This window comes from Poecilia mexicana, unplaced genomic scaffold, assembly GCF_051168715.1.
Source record: "Poecilia mexicana isolate PSO_F unplaced genomic scaffold, ASM5116871v1 scaffold_14, whole genome shotgun sequence".
NCBI classification, from domain to species: Eukaryota; Metazoa; Chordata; class Actinopteri; order Cyprinodontiformes; family Poeciliidae; genus Poecilia; species Poecilia mexicana.
Genome location: NW_028263383.1, coordinates 12,526,276 through 12,545,576, shown reverse-complemented (window position 1 = coordinate 12,545,576; position 19,301 = coordinate 12,526,276). Strand labels below are relative to the sequence as shown.

The 19,301-nt window shown below is 42.4% G+C and overlaps 1 protein-coding gene across 1 annotated transcript in view; it reads right to left on the bottom strand.

The window, feature by feature from the left end:
* Nucleotides 1-19,301, bottom strand: part of jade2 (jade family PHD finger 2) — a 153,230-nt gene that overhangs the window by 22,468 nt on the left and 111,461 nt on the right. The window contains exon 11 of the mRNA XM_014985165.2: nt 467-584. Within this exon, the coding sequence (XP_014840651.2) occupies nt 467-584 (118 nt within the window). The remainder of the gene's footprint in view (nt 1-466; nt 585-19,301) is intronic.

Below are 19,301 nucleotides of genomic sequence, written 5' to 3'. Positions count from 1 at the left end.
AAATTAAAACCCAAAAATATGACTGAGTTTTTCTCCTTTAGCTGCCAAACAGTAAATGAAACGTGTTTTACGTTTTAATGAAAGTTTACTGAGCATTTAGGTTCATTATGTTCTGCGGACGCTCTGATCAGTTTTTGCTGCCGATCAAATGCCATGTTAGATTCGATGTGTATCAACACGTCGAATCGTGCTTTGGGGTGAAGCAGAAGAAAAGTAAAAAACTTTCCATTATAAAAACAAAGGAATCGGAGAAGCTGGAAGGCCACAGAATCCATCCAGGGGCCACAAACGGCCCCGGGCCGCACTTTGAACACCCCTGATCTAAACCTTTACAATCATGTTTGTTTGTTTAAGAGAAATAAAATACCAGGCATGTTCCTGGTGTCTTCAGCGTGATTCTGTTGTGGAAACTCACTTCATCACGAGGAAATGACCAAAAGATGATCATGTTGGCTTCGGCTCCTACCTGCAGCCGTTTCCTCCTCCAGCAGCTGGATCTGCAGGTGGAAGATTTTCTCCTGCAGGTCGCAGAGCGTCAGCTTCATCTTCTCCCGCCGGGTCACCATGTAGCACAGGTTACGCACCTGGAGCACATTTAAAGGCACAGTCACCCTTTTTCTACCACGGACGGCTCATCTATAAAAACACACTTAAGACAATAAATTGGTAGAATTTTCTGCTTCAATTCAACAAGGCAAAAGCAAACAGCTTATAACTGCATACGTGATTTTATTTCTTGTTTCTTATCACAAAAACAAATGAAGTAAACAGCTGCTTGTTTCGGCGCTGCAGGTGAATTCTCACTGACAAAAGATTCAAGAAAATTAAACTATAAATATGACACAAAGTCTCTGTTTGTACTAATCAGGTTTTTATTTTCATTTTGAAGCAGAACATCCAGTGATTTTTATCCAGAAGTCGACTTGATGCCCAACATTTCCTGTTTCTAGAAAAAATGTAGAACAATTTAATATTCCTCATAAAAGTGCAAAAAGGTGGATCCATTTTTAAAGTTATTTTTACTGTTTCATTGAAAATAGTTTTTTTCTCTAATTGTGTTTTTTTATCACAGTTGGCTAAAAATAAAGTGCAGAAGGTGAAGAAATAATTTATTTCTGCCTTTGCGGATGATTCAGAGTTTTAATATTAGGAAATAAGTAGCGACACCAAAAATGATTCAAGTTTAATAAAATCCATATTTTACAACTGAATATAGACCTTTTTAAGAAACTGATGTTAATGATGCATAAATGGTCAGCATGTCGATCTGCTAACATGAATCGCTTTTAACAAACCAACTAAGCATGTGGTGGTTTTTCCGACTCGTCTCGTTTCAGCAGGAATCCCGACGCCGTCATGGCTGCTAGTTTCTGGCTGCAGGTCAGAACCGGAGGCTGAATTATCGCGTTTCGCTCGGAGGATCTGTTGCTGCTTTGCTTCAGCAGGAAATGAGAAACGAATCCAAACTAATGGAGACAATCAGAAACGGAGCCAAACATGGAAAAAATGATTTCTGGAGTTTGTCACAATAATTATTTTATCGGTTGATTTAAATATTGCAGAGCATCACTAAATACAGGCACTTTAAACAGTTATGATTGTTTAGTTATTTGTTTTGTACAGAGAGAATTAAACTGGAGTAAATTCAACATTTTAATGTTATTCTGGCCAGTATAAACAGAAATGGATCGTATGAGTTTACATCGCTGATACAGATCGATCTTTGATCTCTGATCGGGTTTATCCGGGTATTGTTTTGTCCAAACAGCCGAGGGGCGCCGCAGGGTCACGCTCTATCTGCCGGTCCGGACAGATCCGGTCCACAGAAACACACCGCAGATAAAAATAGCTCCCAACTGGGACACAATGTGCAGAGCCTGGCTTTGATTAGGACACAGAGCGAGCGCCGATTCACAACCAGCAGCGGAGAAACGGAGCGAGAGGAAAGAAGAGAGTCTCTGTTTTCATTCAGGAATGATAGAAACAAGCTAAGCTAACCATGCTAGCAGTTAGCAGGAAATAAACGCCGGTTAAATCCCAGAGACCGCTGGCTGGAGATTTAAACTGCAATTCAAAACTCTGATCCATCAGTCGGAGCAGCCAGGATCATTGCATCACTTCCTGGTTCAATAGGAAGTTCATACCTGGGCTGGAGAAGCAAAGAAAACAGGAAGGAAAAATATCGCCAGCCAGTCGTGCAATTTTTTGTAGGTTGTATAGAAATGTTTTCCATAAAATCACAGATTTGATTTTTATTCCTATTTTACAAACAGGTTAAAAACAAACTGAGAAATGATTCTGATTATCAGACAAACTGGATGCAGACGCGTTCCTAATCACTGTTTACGCTTCTGCAAACCAGCTAATAAATCTTTATATTAAGACGTTTCTGTCATGAGTAGAAATATAAGCAAAAAGTAACTAATTATATTTCAAGAAAGCTAAGAAAGACTTTCTGTGTTTTTCTGTCAATTGATTTGAGCCTCTGAGTTTCCAGTATACCGACTAACAACCAGCATCGACTGCTCACACACACACACACACACACACACACACACACACACACACACACACACACACACACACAGAGACTCGCGCACACACACACACACACACACACACAGAGACTCGCACACACACACACACACACACACACACAGAGACTTGCACACACACACACACACACACTCGCACACACACACACAGAGACGCGCACACACACACACACACACACACACAGAGACTCGCGCACACACACACACACACACACACACACAGAGACTCGCACACACACACACACACACACAGAGACGCGCACACACACACACTCGCACACACACACACAGAGACGCGCACACACACACACACACACACACAGAGACTCGCACACGCACACACACACACACACACAGAGACACACACACACACACACACACACACAGAGACACACACACACACAGTACTGTGAGGAAGTAGGCACCTACAGATCAGTATTATTGATCTGTAGCTCATTTTTTTATTTATTTCTAAATTAATTTTGTTTATAAATTTACAAAATGCTGGCAAGACTAATTATCTTTGTGTTTTTAGGCAACACCAAAGTTCCCAGATTGATGGGCAATAAATGATTCTTTACTGAGGTAAAGAATCATTTATGCTGATGCATAATTAAAGCACAATGCAGAAATAGTAATAATTTCATATTCTCTTGGGCGCATCGTGGAGGTAAAAATAAGGATTTGAAACAAACAGATTTGGGTGGAAGCAGCTGATGAGCAACAGACTCAACAATGAACCAGAAAACTTCTTTAGCCAAACATCCACCAAACCCAACAAACCACTTTATAAACTCTGCTTTAAATGGCACCACAGTTAAATATCACTAGTATTAATATGTATTCCTTAGATAAATTGTCAGTTTATGACAGATTTGGGCAGCTTCAGTATTTCTACTTAAATCAGGATGAGTGTTAATCTTGTTTCCCTTTAATCAGCAGCAGAGGGAGTTTTTAATCTGACCTGAAGCTGAGCAACAAAATCAGACGTAATGCAAATTAAGAATAAACATTTGGCCCTAATATGAGACATACGCATGAAAAAGGATTAAGGGCATGTAGAAAATAAAGGAGGGCATTAGGGAGCGAGGAGAAGTGGACTGAAGGAGAAGAGAGGATGGAGAAGAGGCAGCGAGGGAGGAAACGGGGAAAGTGGGTCAGAGCAGCGAAGGATTCAGCCGACTGAAGCTTCATGAAGCTGATGTGCAGAAACACACAGCCGCCAGATAATCAAGCCCACACTCCAAAGTCTATCACTTACGCACAAACACACACAAACTACATGATTTATTAGCTCCTGCTGCTGTCGCCTTAGCCCCGCCCACCTGGGGGATCCATGGCAACATCGCCCACCAATCAGAGAGCAGATGTTCAGCTTCGGCCTCTTGTCTCCATGTGCCGTTTCCCTCATTACTGGGGCTTAAAATATTTGTTTTGCTCCAAAGTGAAAACCTTTAATGTGTTTAAAGCCTGAATGTTCACACACACACACACACACACACACACACACACACACACACACACACACACACACACACACACACACACACACAGCACTCTGTGGATGCCATGTTGGATCACAGCAGATTAGCTTCTATCTGACTGACGTTTTGAAACCAATATAAAAATAAAACCTCCACACATCAGCAGACGTAAACCTGCAGACAGACCTGGAGGCGAGTCCGTTTGTGGAAGAGCCTGCAGTTCTGAGCTAAATCATTTTTCCTTTACAAATTACTGATTCTTGCATTTTTGTCACTATGGACACAGAAACTTCTCATATGTGACGACGCCGGAGCGCAAAAGACGATTCTTAATAATTTAGTGAAGTGCGCCGAAGCAAAGGGAAAAAACTCAGCTACTCATTTTCTCCTTTCTTTCTCGTCGGCGACGCTACACACAGACTTGTTGCCATATCAACTGACAACAGCACTGCTAATATTTCAGGATTCAACACCAAAAAACGCTCAGACGTTTCTAAAAGAACAGAACATTTAGCTGGTTACAGTTTTGTTTGCTAAATGTTTATTTTACAATTATTAATAAGTTCTCGCTGTGGTAATTAGCTACTGCTGCTATTAGCTAAGCTAAATTAGCTAAGCTAAATTAGCTAGCCGACCACCGCTGCATTAAGTACCTGCTCACCTGTCAGAGTTGGTGTTTAGTTTATTGTCTAACTGAACTGAAACACAGAATCCCACAGCTCATCTACATGTCAGGCTAGCATAACTAGCCAGCTGCCCTCTCCTTGATATTTTTCTTAAAACTTCTTCCTGACCTTATCTAGTTATTGTAGTGTTGACAATTGGTAGCAAATCATTGCGTTTCTTTTTCTTTTATATATCATGGATACATTTGAGATTTAGCGTGTTATAAATCTCATAACGGATAAAACCAATGCTAGTCATCGTTAGCGGGCCGTCATGCTGCAACGGGTCCACATGTTCAAGATCAGACAAATTTTAATATTAGGTTAGCTGCAATAATTGCAAAATGAAGCTTCCAAACGCCCCTAAACCTAATAACCTTCAGCTGTAAACATGAATCCCCTCTGCTAGCATGTTGTGCCTTCATATTTCAACTTCCCAAGCTGCATTTTCTTTTGAATATTTTAATGTGGTTTATAAAAAAATCCACAAATAGGCAAATCTTCCATGAATAACCGAAACGTTAACGATTCTCTGCATTTCCCTCTGGGCTGGAAACACAGGGATGGACGGCTGCAACAAAAACTCACGATGGCAATAAAATACCTTGAATCTGTTTGGTGACTTCAAGGGTTTTCAGGACTGAAATAAAAGTGACATTAACTTCCATCGCACATGAAACAGTGGGAGCCTTTGGAGCATGTGCAAAGGTTTCAAAGTGAGGCAGTGGATTATTGTCCTGGACAGATCGTAGCTGAGGGGCGTCGGCACGGCTTAGTCAGAGGATTTGACTGGACCACATCGGCCTCATATCTGCAGAACGGCCCCAGGCTTTGCTGCCAGAGCTCCAAGAAAGTGATTTCAATAACACACACTGACACACACCGACACACACTGACACACACCGACACACACCGACACACACCAGCATCACGAAGGCAAACAGGATTCCAAATGCTGCTGCTGCGGTGACCAATCCATGCTCTTCGTTTCCAGGCAGCGTTGCTCTCATCTGCACCTTTAACCTGGTAATAAATGATGACCTGTCCTGCTAACTGATGGTGTTTAAACCTCTACAGACTTTGATAACAGCAGAAACAAAACGGAGCCTGTTGACTCCTCAGGACAGTAAGACTTGATTCATTAACTTCTTTCTTTGTAGTAACGTCTTTATAAATCAGGAGCAGATAAAAGGAGTGCACACGCTGCATGAACACACTCAGACATCCTGCTGAAGGGATCCAGAGAGGAAGTCTGGATTTCTGCCAAAACAATAAACTCTGCATAAACCTTGTGACACAAACTCTTCTCTTCTCGCCCCTTTCATTCCTAAACAATCACACAGGCTTTTATGCAGTTTCCTTTTTCAACGTGAACTAATCCTCTTGCTGCTTTCTGAATTAATTTCCTTCCCTCTCCTCTCTCACCTGTCTTACTTCTCTTTCCTCCTTATAAAGTCTTCATGCTCAGTCCGTGTCGAGATGGAGGGCATTCGCACACAGACTCATTAAAATGCAGAGAAAGTGTGTGGAGACATCTAATAGTAAATATTTAAAAGCTCGAATCCCAGTGATGAAAACCTCATTACTCCTAAGAACTCATCCTCATTGGACTGAGGTTTTACTGGGCCAACCCTTTCATGTCCGCAAACAAAACAGGATTTGTGGAAGGATTAAATTGTCTCCAAAAATCTCAGTTGACAATGAAACCAGACGGCGTGGATTGGCTGTGTGCATGCAGAACGCGTAAACCCTGACAGGATTAAAGAAGAGGCTTGTATGAGCATCTGGAAGTTTCCAGACACGATTTTTTAAAGAACTGATTGTTGTGCAAGACGAGAACAAAATCCTTTCTCTGCAGGTGAGGTTTGCACAAAACTAGTCCACACTGTAATCTGAATTTCAATAAGGAGGCTTAATGCCAAGTACTCTAATAATGAAATTACACTTTTATTTCTTTTAAAAACTGAACTGCATTTTCTGAAAGCGCTAAGTAAAGTAAAATAACAAGAGGAGCTGCTGAACATCTGAAACCAGATACTTCCATTTGCTAAATCCCAGAATAATACGAGAGATTTTATTAAAACTTTGAAGATTACTGCAGCATTCAGTTTTCAGGGAAAGCCCAGATGACGACGCCTGCGCTCTGAAGCGTCTGGTTCATTCACAACACTTGAGTCAAATGTGGATGTTTTCAGGAAACGTCACAATGAGAAAATATCAAAATATGAACAAAGTTCATCCCAAATGCCGGACGGTGCCGCGTTCATCTCAAACAATTATGAAAAAACTGAAAACATGTCGAGTTCAGGAAGAAAACGGGTTCTGTGTCCCAGAGAGGATTCCTGTTCTGGTGAAATGTGACTAAAACCCAGAACAAAAGTAAGAGACGCAGCGGAGATGCTAGTTTATGCTAACCGGTCCCATAGAGATCCAGCCCCGCTTCCTGCTGGAGGCCAAAAAGCAGTTTGCTACAATGACTAGCATTGGTTTTAGCTGTTAAGTTGTGAACATAACGCGCTAAATCTTAAATGTACGCCTGATATATGAAAGAAAGATGGACGCAGAGCTGTGATACTGAAAACACAACTAGGTAACAAGATCAGGAAAAAGGTTGAATAAAAAACTAGCAAGGGAGAGGGAGGTAGCTCAGTTATGCTAGCTTGACTATGACAACCTTAACATGTAGATGTGCTGCAGGATTAGTTTCTGTCCAGTTAAAAAACTAACAAAAAGGCCTAAACAGGAACTCTGACAGATAATCAGTAGAGCAGGTGTTTAAATTAACTAATTAACCACCACTGTGTTAGCTTAGCTAATAGCAGCTGTAGTTAATCTTTCACCACTGTGTTAGCTTAGCTAATGGCAGCTGTAGTTAATCTTTCACCACTGTTAGCTTAGCCGAGCAACACCTGGTTAGTTGCGTTTGAACCATAATAAATGAAACGTTGACCAACATATTTGATGATAATTTTGGCACCAATAAAGCACTTTGAACTGCCTGTCAGCTGGAATGTGCTGTACAGATAAACTTGATTGGTTGGTTTATTGATTTATCCACACAGCTGTTTCTCACTGGTTGTTTTAAATTTTCTCTCAAACTGAAAAGTGGCTTCAGGAAAATCCCAACAGATCCTGAGTTTTACGGCACCAACACTCTGCCACGTTCAAAGTTCCCTTCTGCATGGTGTTTGTTGAATTCAGTCATTTTCTTGGCTGAAATATTGCAGAGAAAGTTTTTCAGACTCAGTCGGCAGCAGAAGGGCTCCCCACAGCGAGGTGTAAAGCCTAATTAGCCGAGTTTTATTACGTGATCGGTGAGGGGTAAGCGGACGTCTCAGGAATGAGTTTGCAGAAGCTCAGCGAGCTCAACAGGGAGTTTTATTCCTAATGGCTCCAGAGGCTGGCTTAGATAGTATTACAGCATGAGGAACATCATCAAAAAGCTTTTTGGAGTGAAAACTTCATTTGGGAAGTGATGCGTTTACTGGCAGCAGCGGTGAAAACTCAGCTGACTGTAATCTTTGCAACCTTTCCAATTAACTTCAATTTATTGTGCTTTGGATTTACACACTGAAGACGAGCTGCAGTTTTACACTAAACCCACAAAAACACAAAGTCAGGCTGGTAAACACTTACAAACAGATCAGTCAGTTGGATTAAAAGATGGCGGTAAACACACACACACACACACACACACACACACACACACACACACACACACACGTGTAAAATATGCCATCATGCTACAACAAGACGACCTGAAACACAAAACTGAAATAGTATATTTAGCAAAATTCATTACGAGGAGAAAAATCTTGTCCAATAAATAATGTTGTCTAATAAAAGCTTCATTTAGTAACTTTTAAGCTCCTCATATTCCAGCAAATAATCATCAGCTTCCCAGAACTGCCTTTAGAAAACAGCCATAAACGGCTGCGGCTCCCTGGCAACACTTGTATTTCAACTGGAGACAGTTGCACTGGAATAAGGCGCATGTCGGTAATTTATCGGTTAGTTTGTGTTCTTAGCTTTTAAAGCATCTTGCTTTGATGCGTGTAAGAGTCTGCCTTTGTTTATGGGATCTAAAGTGATCGTCTGGTATCAATTCAAAGCCTGAAACCGACACAGTTTGGACAGCGATTAAACGCTGCACTTTAAAAATTAAATAAAAACTACAAGTTTGATTCTGATCCCGAATGGCCGTCTCACTTTTAGCATCAGAGTCATTTCACCAACAGGCCTGGAGCCAAAACACCAAACGAGTTCAGAACCACAGCGACGCTTCGATGGGTCTAATCTGAGACAGAGCAACAACACTAAATATGAAACTTTAAGCTAGGGCTGAACAATAAGTCAATAACAATATATGTGATCAATATCAGTAAGCAGAATATCTAACCGCACAGCATTCTGGGAGATGTAGGCAGAGGAAAGGCCTTAGCCGCTCAGCAAGCTAAGCTAGTCAGGTTTTTTTTCCGCGGCCGTTCACACTTCCAGATAAACGATCTGCAGCGTGAACGGGGAAACAACCTGAACGTGTCCCGCATGCGCAGTAGAGGGCGCAATAACATCAGCATTCTCGTTGTTCTGCCGACCGCCATGACAAGAAGAAGTGCTCAGTGTTTGGAAGTAAACATGGAGGCTAACGGTGGAGCTTAGCTACACGTTGTCCGACCGGAGCAGCAAGTTAACAACTTCATCCTCGCTTTAAAGGAGGATCATTGCTGCTGATTTTCTTCCTGCTTGTGCATCAGAAGGCAGAATAGTGACTTTTGTCGAGTATCGGTGACGTTCAGGTCGGATGAATGCTACCTAGACGTTGTGAATCCGACACGCATCGGATACCCAAGTGGCCCGAGTCGCATTTGAAAAGAATCGGACCTGTTCTGTTCAGACTGTCATGAAAAGATCGGATACCGGACACATTACGGCCAAAAAATTGGAATTGGGTCACTTCAGGCTGCAGTGTGAACGCAGCCTGACTCACTCACTCTTTGTTACCTAGCAACAACCTGCTGGGTAGCATGTGGTTGCCTAGCAACAACCGACTGAGTACCGTTACAGGGAAACCTTTTATCTGCCATCGTCAGTGGTTAAGCTGACTAGTATTAGCATTCAGGACAAGCTGTGCTAGCTGCAAGAGGAGATGAGCAGCGTCACACAAAGAATGATTGACAGCGCTAAGACCCGCCTCCTGGCTCTGATTGGTTGTTTCTGGGAGATTCATTTTTATCTGTTTCATAAACTGTTACAACATGGTGACAGTTACAAACTGCAGTTTTAAAAGATGAAATCATCTGAAAAACACTTTTTACTCTCTGAATATTCAGATGAACTCTGCAGAAAAACTTTCAGTTTTTAGGAAAAACTCTTGGAGTGGACGGGCTCAGATATTACATTGGACCGTAGGGGGCGCCGCTTGACGTCAGGCCCAGTGAAGAGACATTTTATGCTGAGCCGTGTCAGCTGCAGCGTTTCTGAGACCTTTCTGTAAAATATTAAAAGCCTGGGTCAACCAGGAGGGGGGTCCTTCTATCTGCCCCATTACTTATTGATGCAGCGCTGTCTGTGTGTAACTTAGCTACTGAGCCTGTGTGTGTGTGTGTGTGTGTGTGTGTGTGTGAGAGAGACTCCAAGAGCTGGTCAATAAATGGTTAATAAACGGAAACGCGTCAAAACAATAAAACCCAAAACAGATCAACTTTAGAGCTCATATTATATTATGTTAACACATCTCAGTTTTCATGCATGATTATTGTATGGCAGGCCATCTGTGTCGAACGTGTGTGTGTGTGTGTGTGTGTGTGTGTGTGTGTGTGTGCGCGCTCTGCTGCCATGTTGCTCCTATTGTCTTTTCAAAGTGATGTGAATTCAAGGTTTAACTTCCAGTGAATTATTTATCTCTGCAGCAGCCTTGGCACCTGCACCGGCCAAGGGTCTGAAAATATGTACCACACACACACACACACACATAGTACAACACACTGCAGAATTATAGAGCCGGAGCGGCTATAAATATTTATGCGTCTCTTGCCTCATATTTATTTCATATCAGAGGGGCAACAGGATGGGGAGGGGGGTTAGTGGGACATGAAAGAATCCTGAAGTTTTCTGTTTAACAAATTGGGATTTGAAGAAGCAGCTGGTGAAATGGGCCGTGGAGTGAGGTGAGATTTGGCCTGAAAACAAAAGGTGCCGCGGCCGTCCACCACACTGTCTGGTGAAACGTCGCCCGCTCTGCCCTTTCACCAAAACAGAAGCTGGTGGGAGGAAATGTCAGGAAATATCACCGTGACTCAGAATGCAAGAGGAAAACGCGACGTCTCTGTAGAGGAACCTCCTGAAATCCTGCAGGATCAGGAAACGGGATCAGTTTGGAAGTAACTAGTTTAATCTCTACCGTAACTTTTTATTTCAAAAAGTTTACTGCCAAGTCTGTTTTTACTACGCTGTACTTTGTACTTGAGTAAAATTTCTGGATTTTCTCCCAGTGAATGAGAATCAAACATGTTTTAACCAGAAATCCTTCAGACTCAAACCTGCAGCTTCTGTTCAGACGTTTTTTATTGAAAGAAACTGATTTAGAAACATTTTACTTTACCTGATTTTGTTACTGATGATGCATTTTTTAAATGACCAAAACCACAAACAGAAAAACAAACACCTGGTAAAAGTGAACAGGTTGTCAGAGCGACAGCAGGAGGGATAAAGAAATCCAGATTCACCGTCAGAATTAGTCGGGTTGCACTTTTCAAAGTGGGCGGAGCCACGAGACGGTTAGGGGCGTGGCCAAGCGTTAAGATGGGGGCAAGCTGTGAACGTAACACTAAACGTATGTCTGATATATTAAAGAACGGGACGCAGTGCTCTGGTAGCGATTATCAACACGACGAGAACCAGGCAACAGGAAAAGGTTTTAACTGGAAGGAAACGGCGAGTCAGAGGAAAGTAGCTCAGTTATGCTAGCTTGACTTTGACAACCTGAACATGTAGATGTGCTGCAGGATTCAATGTGTTTCAGTTCAACTAAAAAAGGCGACACGTCTTTTTGCCCTCTAGTGCTGCGAGAACTTTCCACACAGTAAAAATGCCAGAGTTGAATTAACACCCAAAGTGTCTATATGTGTCCAAGTCAGCTGGTGTTAAAGTAACACTTTTGAAAGTGTTAAAAGATTGACACCCATTTTTTTGTTAAATTAATGTTGGTCTATAATACTGAAATGGGTTTAAGAAAAGTTAAACTTTCCATTTCTGTGTATTATTTTGAATATTTTCCACTGGATTTGATTGATTTTGGCACCTTGTGGGTCAGTTATTTACTTTAACACCACATTGTGTTTTGTGATCAACACTACACTGGTGTTACTTTTAATATATTTTCACACCAACACCGTTGTAATGTTCATGTGACACTCTATTGTTGAATTTAACACCAGCTGACTTGTTGTTAATTCAACACTGGCATTTTTACTGTGCAGATGTAAATAATAATAATAATATATGAACTCCACCTCATAAAGGAAAACAAGGTTTGCTGTATGAGCCAGATCTCCCTCTGTGCTCTGAGTGGCATCATTAAGCGTTTGTGATCTCTCCTTGTAGCCTGGAAAGCGGCTCTGTGACCTTGTGGCACAGCAATATCAAAGGCGTGAGCCGAAGGATCAGCTCTCTGTGCATTTTGTCGCCTCAGGGTTCGGTTCCACGCAGCATTTGAAGCAGCAGAGGTTCTCAACAGGCGGCTCCTGGCAGAGCAAACGGAGCTGCAGGCTAAGCGACGCAGCAGAGCCTGTTCTCGCCTTCAGCTCCCAGACCGACGCAGCGCGACGAGAAAGCAGATCAAAGACACCAGCGTTCTCGCTTCACCACTGACATTTTGAAGTTAGGTGAAGTTTAATCATTTAAACTGCAGGTTGACTTCGACAAAGAGCCGGGCTGAGGCCTGCAGGTGAGTTCTGGAGATCAGGAGCACTTCAAACAGCTTTGTCTTCTTTTTACTTAAATTAAACATGCGGAGCTTTGCATAAACGTTCCTGGAACATTTTCACTTCTTGCTGTATGCAACGTCTGAAACCGAAGTAATCCAAAGAGCCGTTTAGCTCTCAGTCCATCTACACAAAAGCTGACCTTCAGCACTTGGTCAGCTGTTTTTCCCTCTGTGCGCTGTACAATGGCTGCTGAAAGAGTTTTGTTCTGCAGTTAACACTTAATTGATTACTAAATCAGTTGATTAATCATGATTAGTCATGATTAAACCGATTAATCGTTTCAGCTTCAGAGCATCTTGAAAGCCAAGCATCTGTGAACAACTTCATGTTGGACTCTGGCCTAAATGTGAAAAGGATTCGGAGTAAACGTTTATCTGGACATTATTTCGTGCTTTACAGATTCAGGACTTTGTGAAAGGGGCGTCAGCTTCAGCGCTTGGGGAAGTTCCAGCATGTCACCGTTTTATTTGCAGAGACGGAGCAGTCGGTGTTCTGCCGGAGGATTTTTCAGCTCTATATATCTCTGGAGAATCCACCTGCAGACGTGAACATTTGCTGAACTCCTGCAGCGGAGAGGCTGTAAGCTCTCACTGTACGAGTTTATTTAGAAAACAGCTTATTAAGCCGAGCACAGACTGCCTCCCTCAGGAGGTCGCATTACACTTCGCTTCACATCTGGAGTGAACCTGAACCCACTTCCCGGTCAGTCCTGAGCGTACGACAGAGACCTGGTGAAACCATTAATCCGCCTGTTGAATGTTGAGATATAAGAGTCGCTATTGACTACACAGAAAAAACAGCTGGTTTTGGACGTCTCTGAGTAACTTGAAGCATGTTGGAAAGGAGCAGCAGCCTGGAGAGGAAGGCCTGCGGGCCAGGCTTAGCGTTGGGAGCCAGGTTGATGCTGGTCCAACAGGGAGCGCCGTCTGCTGCAGGACTCGCTCCGTCTGGCCCGCAGTAACAACCTCAGCTGCGCTGCGTGGAAGAACCGCATGGCTCTGCGGCCGGCGGAGATCATCTGGTTCGCACCGCGGGTTTAGAGCCGACCCGGCATTTAGGTGAAGCGTCAGCACAGCGGAGAGCATCGGGTGACGGATCAGAGGGTTTCCAAACCGCCGTCCTCTTTCTGACCCCAGCTGGCGTTGCGTAACAGCAGAGGTGGTCCGATGCCAGGCGAGCGGCCGGGCGAGCGTACAACGACCGGGTCGACGGGTTTGCTTCTGCATGTACGGAAAAACCCAGCAAAGATGATCCGAATGACAAATCCTGAAGGTCCTTGGAGCCAGCTGGCAAATAGAGAGAGGTTCTAACTTCTGGTGCATTTTATTCTTGGAATGAGTTAACGGCTCCTTAAAAACCGACGGTCAGCGCTCCTTTTGTTCCTGCACACACTGCAGAAACAAAACCTTTTTAGTTTCTAGAACAAATATCTTCACTTGATTTAAGACAAAACTAACTTTCAAGCAACAAACAGGAGTTTGTTTTCAGTCAATAATTCCTTCTTACTGATGAAAATGTTCCAATTTCACTGGCAGATAATTTCATTGACACCAAGACGTTTTCCCATGTTGTAAATGAAACAACCTGCCAGCGAGGCTGAACTTTGTCATCAATATTCAGGAATTATTGGCTGAAAACATTCAGTCGTTTATAAATATAAATATTTATAAGCTTATAAATATTTCTCTCAAGACACTGAGCAAAATGTGAAGCCAGGAATGTCACGATAAATGTTGCAAGGCGATAAATTGTCCCAGAAGTTATTGCGATAAATGATGATATTGTTGTTTTCAGACAACTTTCCAGTAAAATAATGATAATAATGGTAAAACATATTCTTTAAGTCCTAATGAACATTTAACACTGGAAGCAGAAGACATTTTAAATAAAACCACAAAGACAAATGAAACTAAATGCTCCTTCAGAAAAAGGCTGTTTGGCCCAAAACTCCAGACTGGAAACTTTTATCATCCAGTTTCTGGTAGAAAGAGAAAAATGAAAAATCATGCAAATAGAAACTATTGAGCTTGTTTTAGTTTTTCATTTGATTAATTTACATATTGATTATTGTGACAGGCCTATGTGAGATGAAAATCAATCAACTTTTCTGAACCCGACAGGAATCGGTGTAAGTCCACTAATCCTGTTCAACACAGTAGAAAAAAGTTTTATTTCTGGTCCTTTTGGCTCCAGATGTATTTTAATTAACTTTATCTCCTGTTTTTCCATCTCCAGCTTGAACATGCTGAAGTTTTCCAGACGGTCTCGCTTGGCCTCCAGACTTCGTCTGTTCTCTTCGAACAGAAGCACCAGGGGAGTTTTGTGGAAAGCAAACAAGCTGTGAAATTGTAACCTGCTGCCAAGGCTGCAGCAGCTTTCTTCCCTCTGAACACGGTGTACCAACAAAGATTACCTGCTGCTTCCAGCCACACATCTGAAAGCTCAACGCAGATTTCCTTCTCGCCCCTCAGTGGACTCCATGATTACCTCCTGATACACTTCATCACGGCGCCTTTTCTCTGGTTTTTACCGTTTGTTGGACGTCAAACAGGTCGAAAGAGGGAGAAGGAGCCGATTAGCTGAAATAATGAAAACATCTCCTTGCTCTGCGTTTCATTAGTTTGCTCTTCTCCTGCCGGGTCGACTTTGATGAAAAGTATTTATGGAGTGAGAGCAGAGGGCCGGACACGGAGCGGCGCCTGCCAGCAGCCGGTACCGGAACCGGTACTGGAACCGGCACCGGCGGCGGAAAGGAGAGACGGCCGTTACCGATATGAAAATATACAGTCATACGTTCAGGTTTTCATTTTAGTTTAGATTCATTGTCATTTTTTGTCTAATTCAGTTCATTTTAATTAATTTTTAGTGTTTGTTAGTTTTTATTAGTAATTTTATTTTTTTCATACTTTGGTTCATTTTTAGGTGCAGATTTCAACAAGGTCAAATTATTGTGATGGTGGAAACATCGATTGTGTAATAAATAAGCAACAGAATAATTTTCAAAATATTTATTCAGTTATTGTTAAACAACTTTTACTGACTTTCAGAATCACATTGAAAGTTAATACTGTGCTTCACTTTAGCTCCACCAAGCTGGAAATGCTGCAAAAATGTATTAAAATTATCCAACATAAAAGTATTTACTGCAGAAACCTGCCCTCTCTGACTTCATCGAAGCACAAGTTAGATTTTCATTATTGCTGTATTCACTGGAAAATTAAACCTCAGTCAATAAATTTCTTGGCTGGTTATTACATACCTCTGAGGAATATAAACACATTTTTCTTCTTCATGGCTGCTTTCCAGTCCAACAAAACAAATCAAAGTTTATGTTTTATATTCTCACGCTGGCCTTTAGTATTTGACACTTTTGGCTCTGATTTGCTCTCATTGCCGCTTTGGGCTGCATTGTTCTGACACCAAATGTAACCACCATTGTTCTGTTACGGGGTGATGGTTGGAAAGTCCTTTTGTTTAATTGTCTTGCTCAGAATTTGTCTAAATATATCTACACCAGCATCAGACCCAAAGGTGTTCATGTTTCTTCAGAAATTAGTCATCTAAAAGTAATTTAAACACCAAAAGTCAAAACTTTTACATTCTTATGTGGTGGGTCTGCGCCGCAGCAAAGGGAAAAATAACAGAGAAAAACCGTTCAGTACAACTCTAAACCGCTCGTATTCTTCTTTTCTCACTCTGTGTCGGCTACGCTACGCACAGACTGGTTGCCATGGCAACCTACAACAACACATCTTTATGTGTCAGGATTCAACACCAAAAAATGCTAGCTATGCTAAACTAACACAGCGGTGGTAGACTAGCTACCACTGCTATTAGCTAAGCTAACACAGCAGTGGTAGACTAGCTACCGCTGCTACTAGCTAAACTAACACAGCTGTGGTAGCCTAGCTACCACTGCTATTAGCTAAGCTAACACAGCGGTGGTAGACTAGCTACCACTGCTATTAGCTAAGCTAACACAGCGGTGGTAGACTAGCTACCACTGCTATTAGCTAAGCTAACACAGCGGTGGTAGACTAGCTACTGCTGCTATTAGCTAAGCTAACACAGCGGTGGTAGACTAGCTACCACTGCTATTAGCTAAGCTAACACAGCAGTGGTAGACTAGCTACCGCTGCTAATAGCTAAGCTAACACAGCAGTGGTAGGCTGGCTAATTTAAACTCCTGCTCTACTCATGATCTGTTGGAGGTTTTTGTTTAGATTGCCTTTTTAAAATGTTTTAAGCTAAACCAAAACACACTGAATTCCACAGCACCACCTACACGTTAAGGTTGTCATAGTCAAGCTAGCATAACTGGCCTACTCCCCCGCCCTGATCTTTTTTTTTTAACTAAAACTTTTTCCTGATCTTATCTGGTTGTCGTATTTTTGGCAATTATTAGCAAAAGCTCAGCATCACTTTTTCTTTTATATAAGAGGTTTAAGATTTACTACCTTATGTTGACAACTTAAGAGCTAAAATCAATGCTAGCCATGGTTAGCAAGCTGCCTTTTCCTGCGTGACGCCCCGTTGCAACATGTCTGTACCAGTGGAGCAGAAAGATGATAATAAAAGCAGCTTTCTCTATCCTATCACTGTGCTTCACACGGCTTTCACCTGTTGCATACTGATCAGATGAATAATGTGGTGATAAGGAGCAAGACTTTTTCTGGGCAACGCTCAGGAGGGGAGTGAGAAACGGAGAAAGCTCAGCAGTGCATTAGGGAGCGCGCGGTGCAATTCGTTCCATTGGCAGCACTTCAAAGAGGGAGAGGAGGCAGATAATCCGCCCGACGTTAGCCCCCCGGATCCTCCGGCACCGACACACATTTATTCACAGCGGCAGCAGGACAGACGGTTCAGCCGGCGGGTTCTGATCGGGTCGGCGTCCCGAGGTCCCAAATGGTGGCATGGAGAAGATTTTTCAATTTGACAGAAAACCCTGAGACGAGTGGAATATTTTCTTCACACAAACACGACAGCAGAAGGCCGAGCTTGAAAACACCGCTGCAACATTTCTAACAACTGTCGAGGAGAATAAAGGCTGAAACCACGAGATGAGACCGACGGTGGGTCACTGTACGCAGGAGGAAGGAGGACATTCGGCCAAAATCTCAATACCAAAAACAAGGAACTTCCTGAGTTTGAAAAGTGGAAAATGTGCTTGAAAAAAATCAGAAATTGTGATATTAATCTCAAAAATTTTTCTAGGAAAAATAAAGAAAGTTCCAAAAATTCTAAATTCTAAAAAAAAAAAATTATGAAAATTTCTGAGTTTGAAAAGTCAGAAGTTTGAAACAAAATTTCTGATTATTAGAGGTTAGTATTAAAACTGCTGAGTTCTTTTTCTTCAGTGGCTCCAGTGACAGAAACAGAGGCAAAGTTCATAGATGTATTAAAGGACGAGGCCTGAAGAAGACAGATGAAGTGTAAGGAAGTTCGTCCAGCTCATCGACAGCCAGCAGCGGCGAGCTGCCAAAACGCGGCCGAGTCCAGATCAATCCTGCCAGCAGCACCGAGAATCGATGCAGCTTTCTCAGACCGCGAGAAGGAAGCGACGCAGAGCCGCATTAACACAAACATGCTTTAAAATAACCAAATCAGCAGAAACATTACCGATTATAAATGCAAAAGATCTGACATTTTACCTTAATTATGTTTATTGGTAAAGTAAAAATGAATAACATGTCAGTAATTATCTGTACCATGATGTCGGACATCGTTGTTCTGTCGCCGTCTCATCTGTCATGAATACTGATTATGGTTTCTGCAGGTTTCACCAACTCAAATCTAAGTTTTTAACATTATGAATTAAATTTAAGACCTGTAACGCAGCAAAGGTACCACACACACACACACACACACACACACACACACACACACACACACACACACACACACACACACACACACACACACATGCAGCAAACACTGCTGTATATATATACAGCAGTGTTTGCTGCATGTTTGTGTGCGCGTACACAAATATATATATATATATATATATATATATATATAGGGCCTCCGTGCTGTCCTTGGACTCAAGGACAGCACGGAGGCCCTCATCCTGGCCGCCCAGGAACAGGCCCTAAACACCAGAGCAATAGAGGCTCAGATCTACCACACCAGACAAGACCCAAGGTGTAGGTTGTGCAAGGAGGCCTCTGAGACAGTCCAGCACATAACAGCAGGGTGCAAGATGCTGGCAGGGAAAGCGTACATGGAACGACATAACCAAGTGGCGGGCATAGTGTACAAGAACATCTGTGCAGAATATGGACTGGAAGCCCCGAGGTCCAAATGGGGAAAATATCCAGAAACTTTACTCAAGTAAGAGTAGAAATAAAATACTCTTAAAAGTATATTTTTCCCATAAAATTGCTGAAGTAAATGTAACTGGTTACTAACCAGCTCTGCATATTTGCGGTGTTTGCTGTTAGCTTTAGCATAGCATTAGCCGCCAATCAGAGAGCTGCTTTTGTGGCCCTTAAAGTGCATAACTTCAGCAGCTGGCCTGGTGTGGATGGGATAAGCCGAGGTGACTTCAGAGCCTGAAGCGGTTCGGTTCGCCTCGCCGCTCACGCATCAATAGCGGCCGGTCCAGAGGGA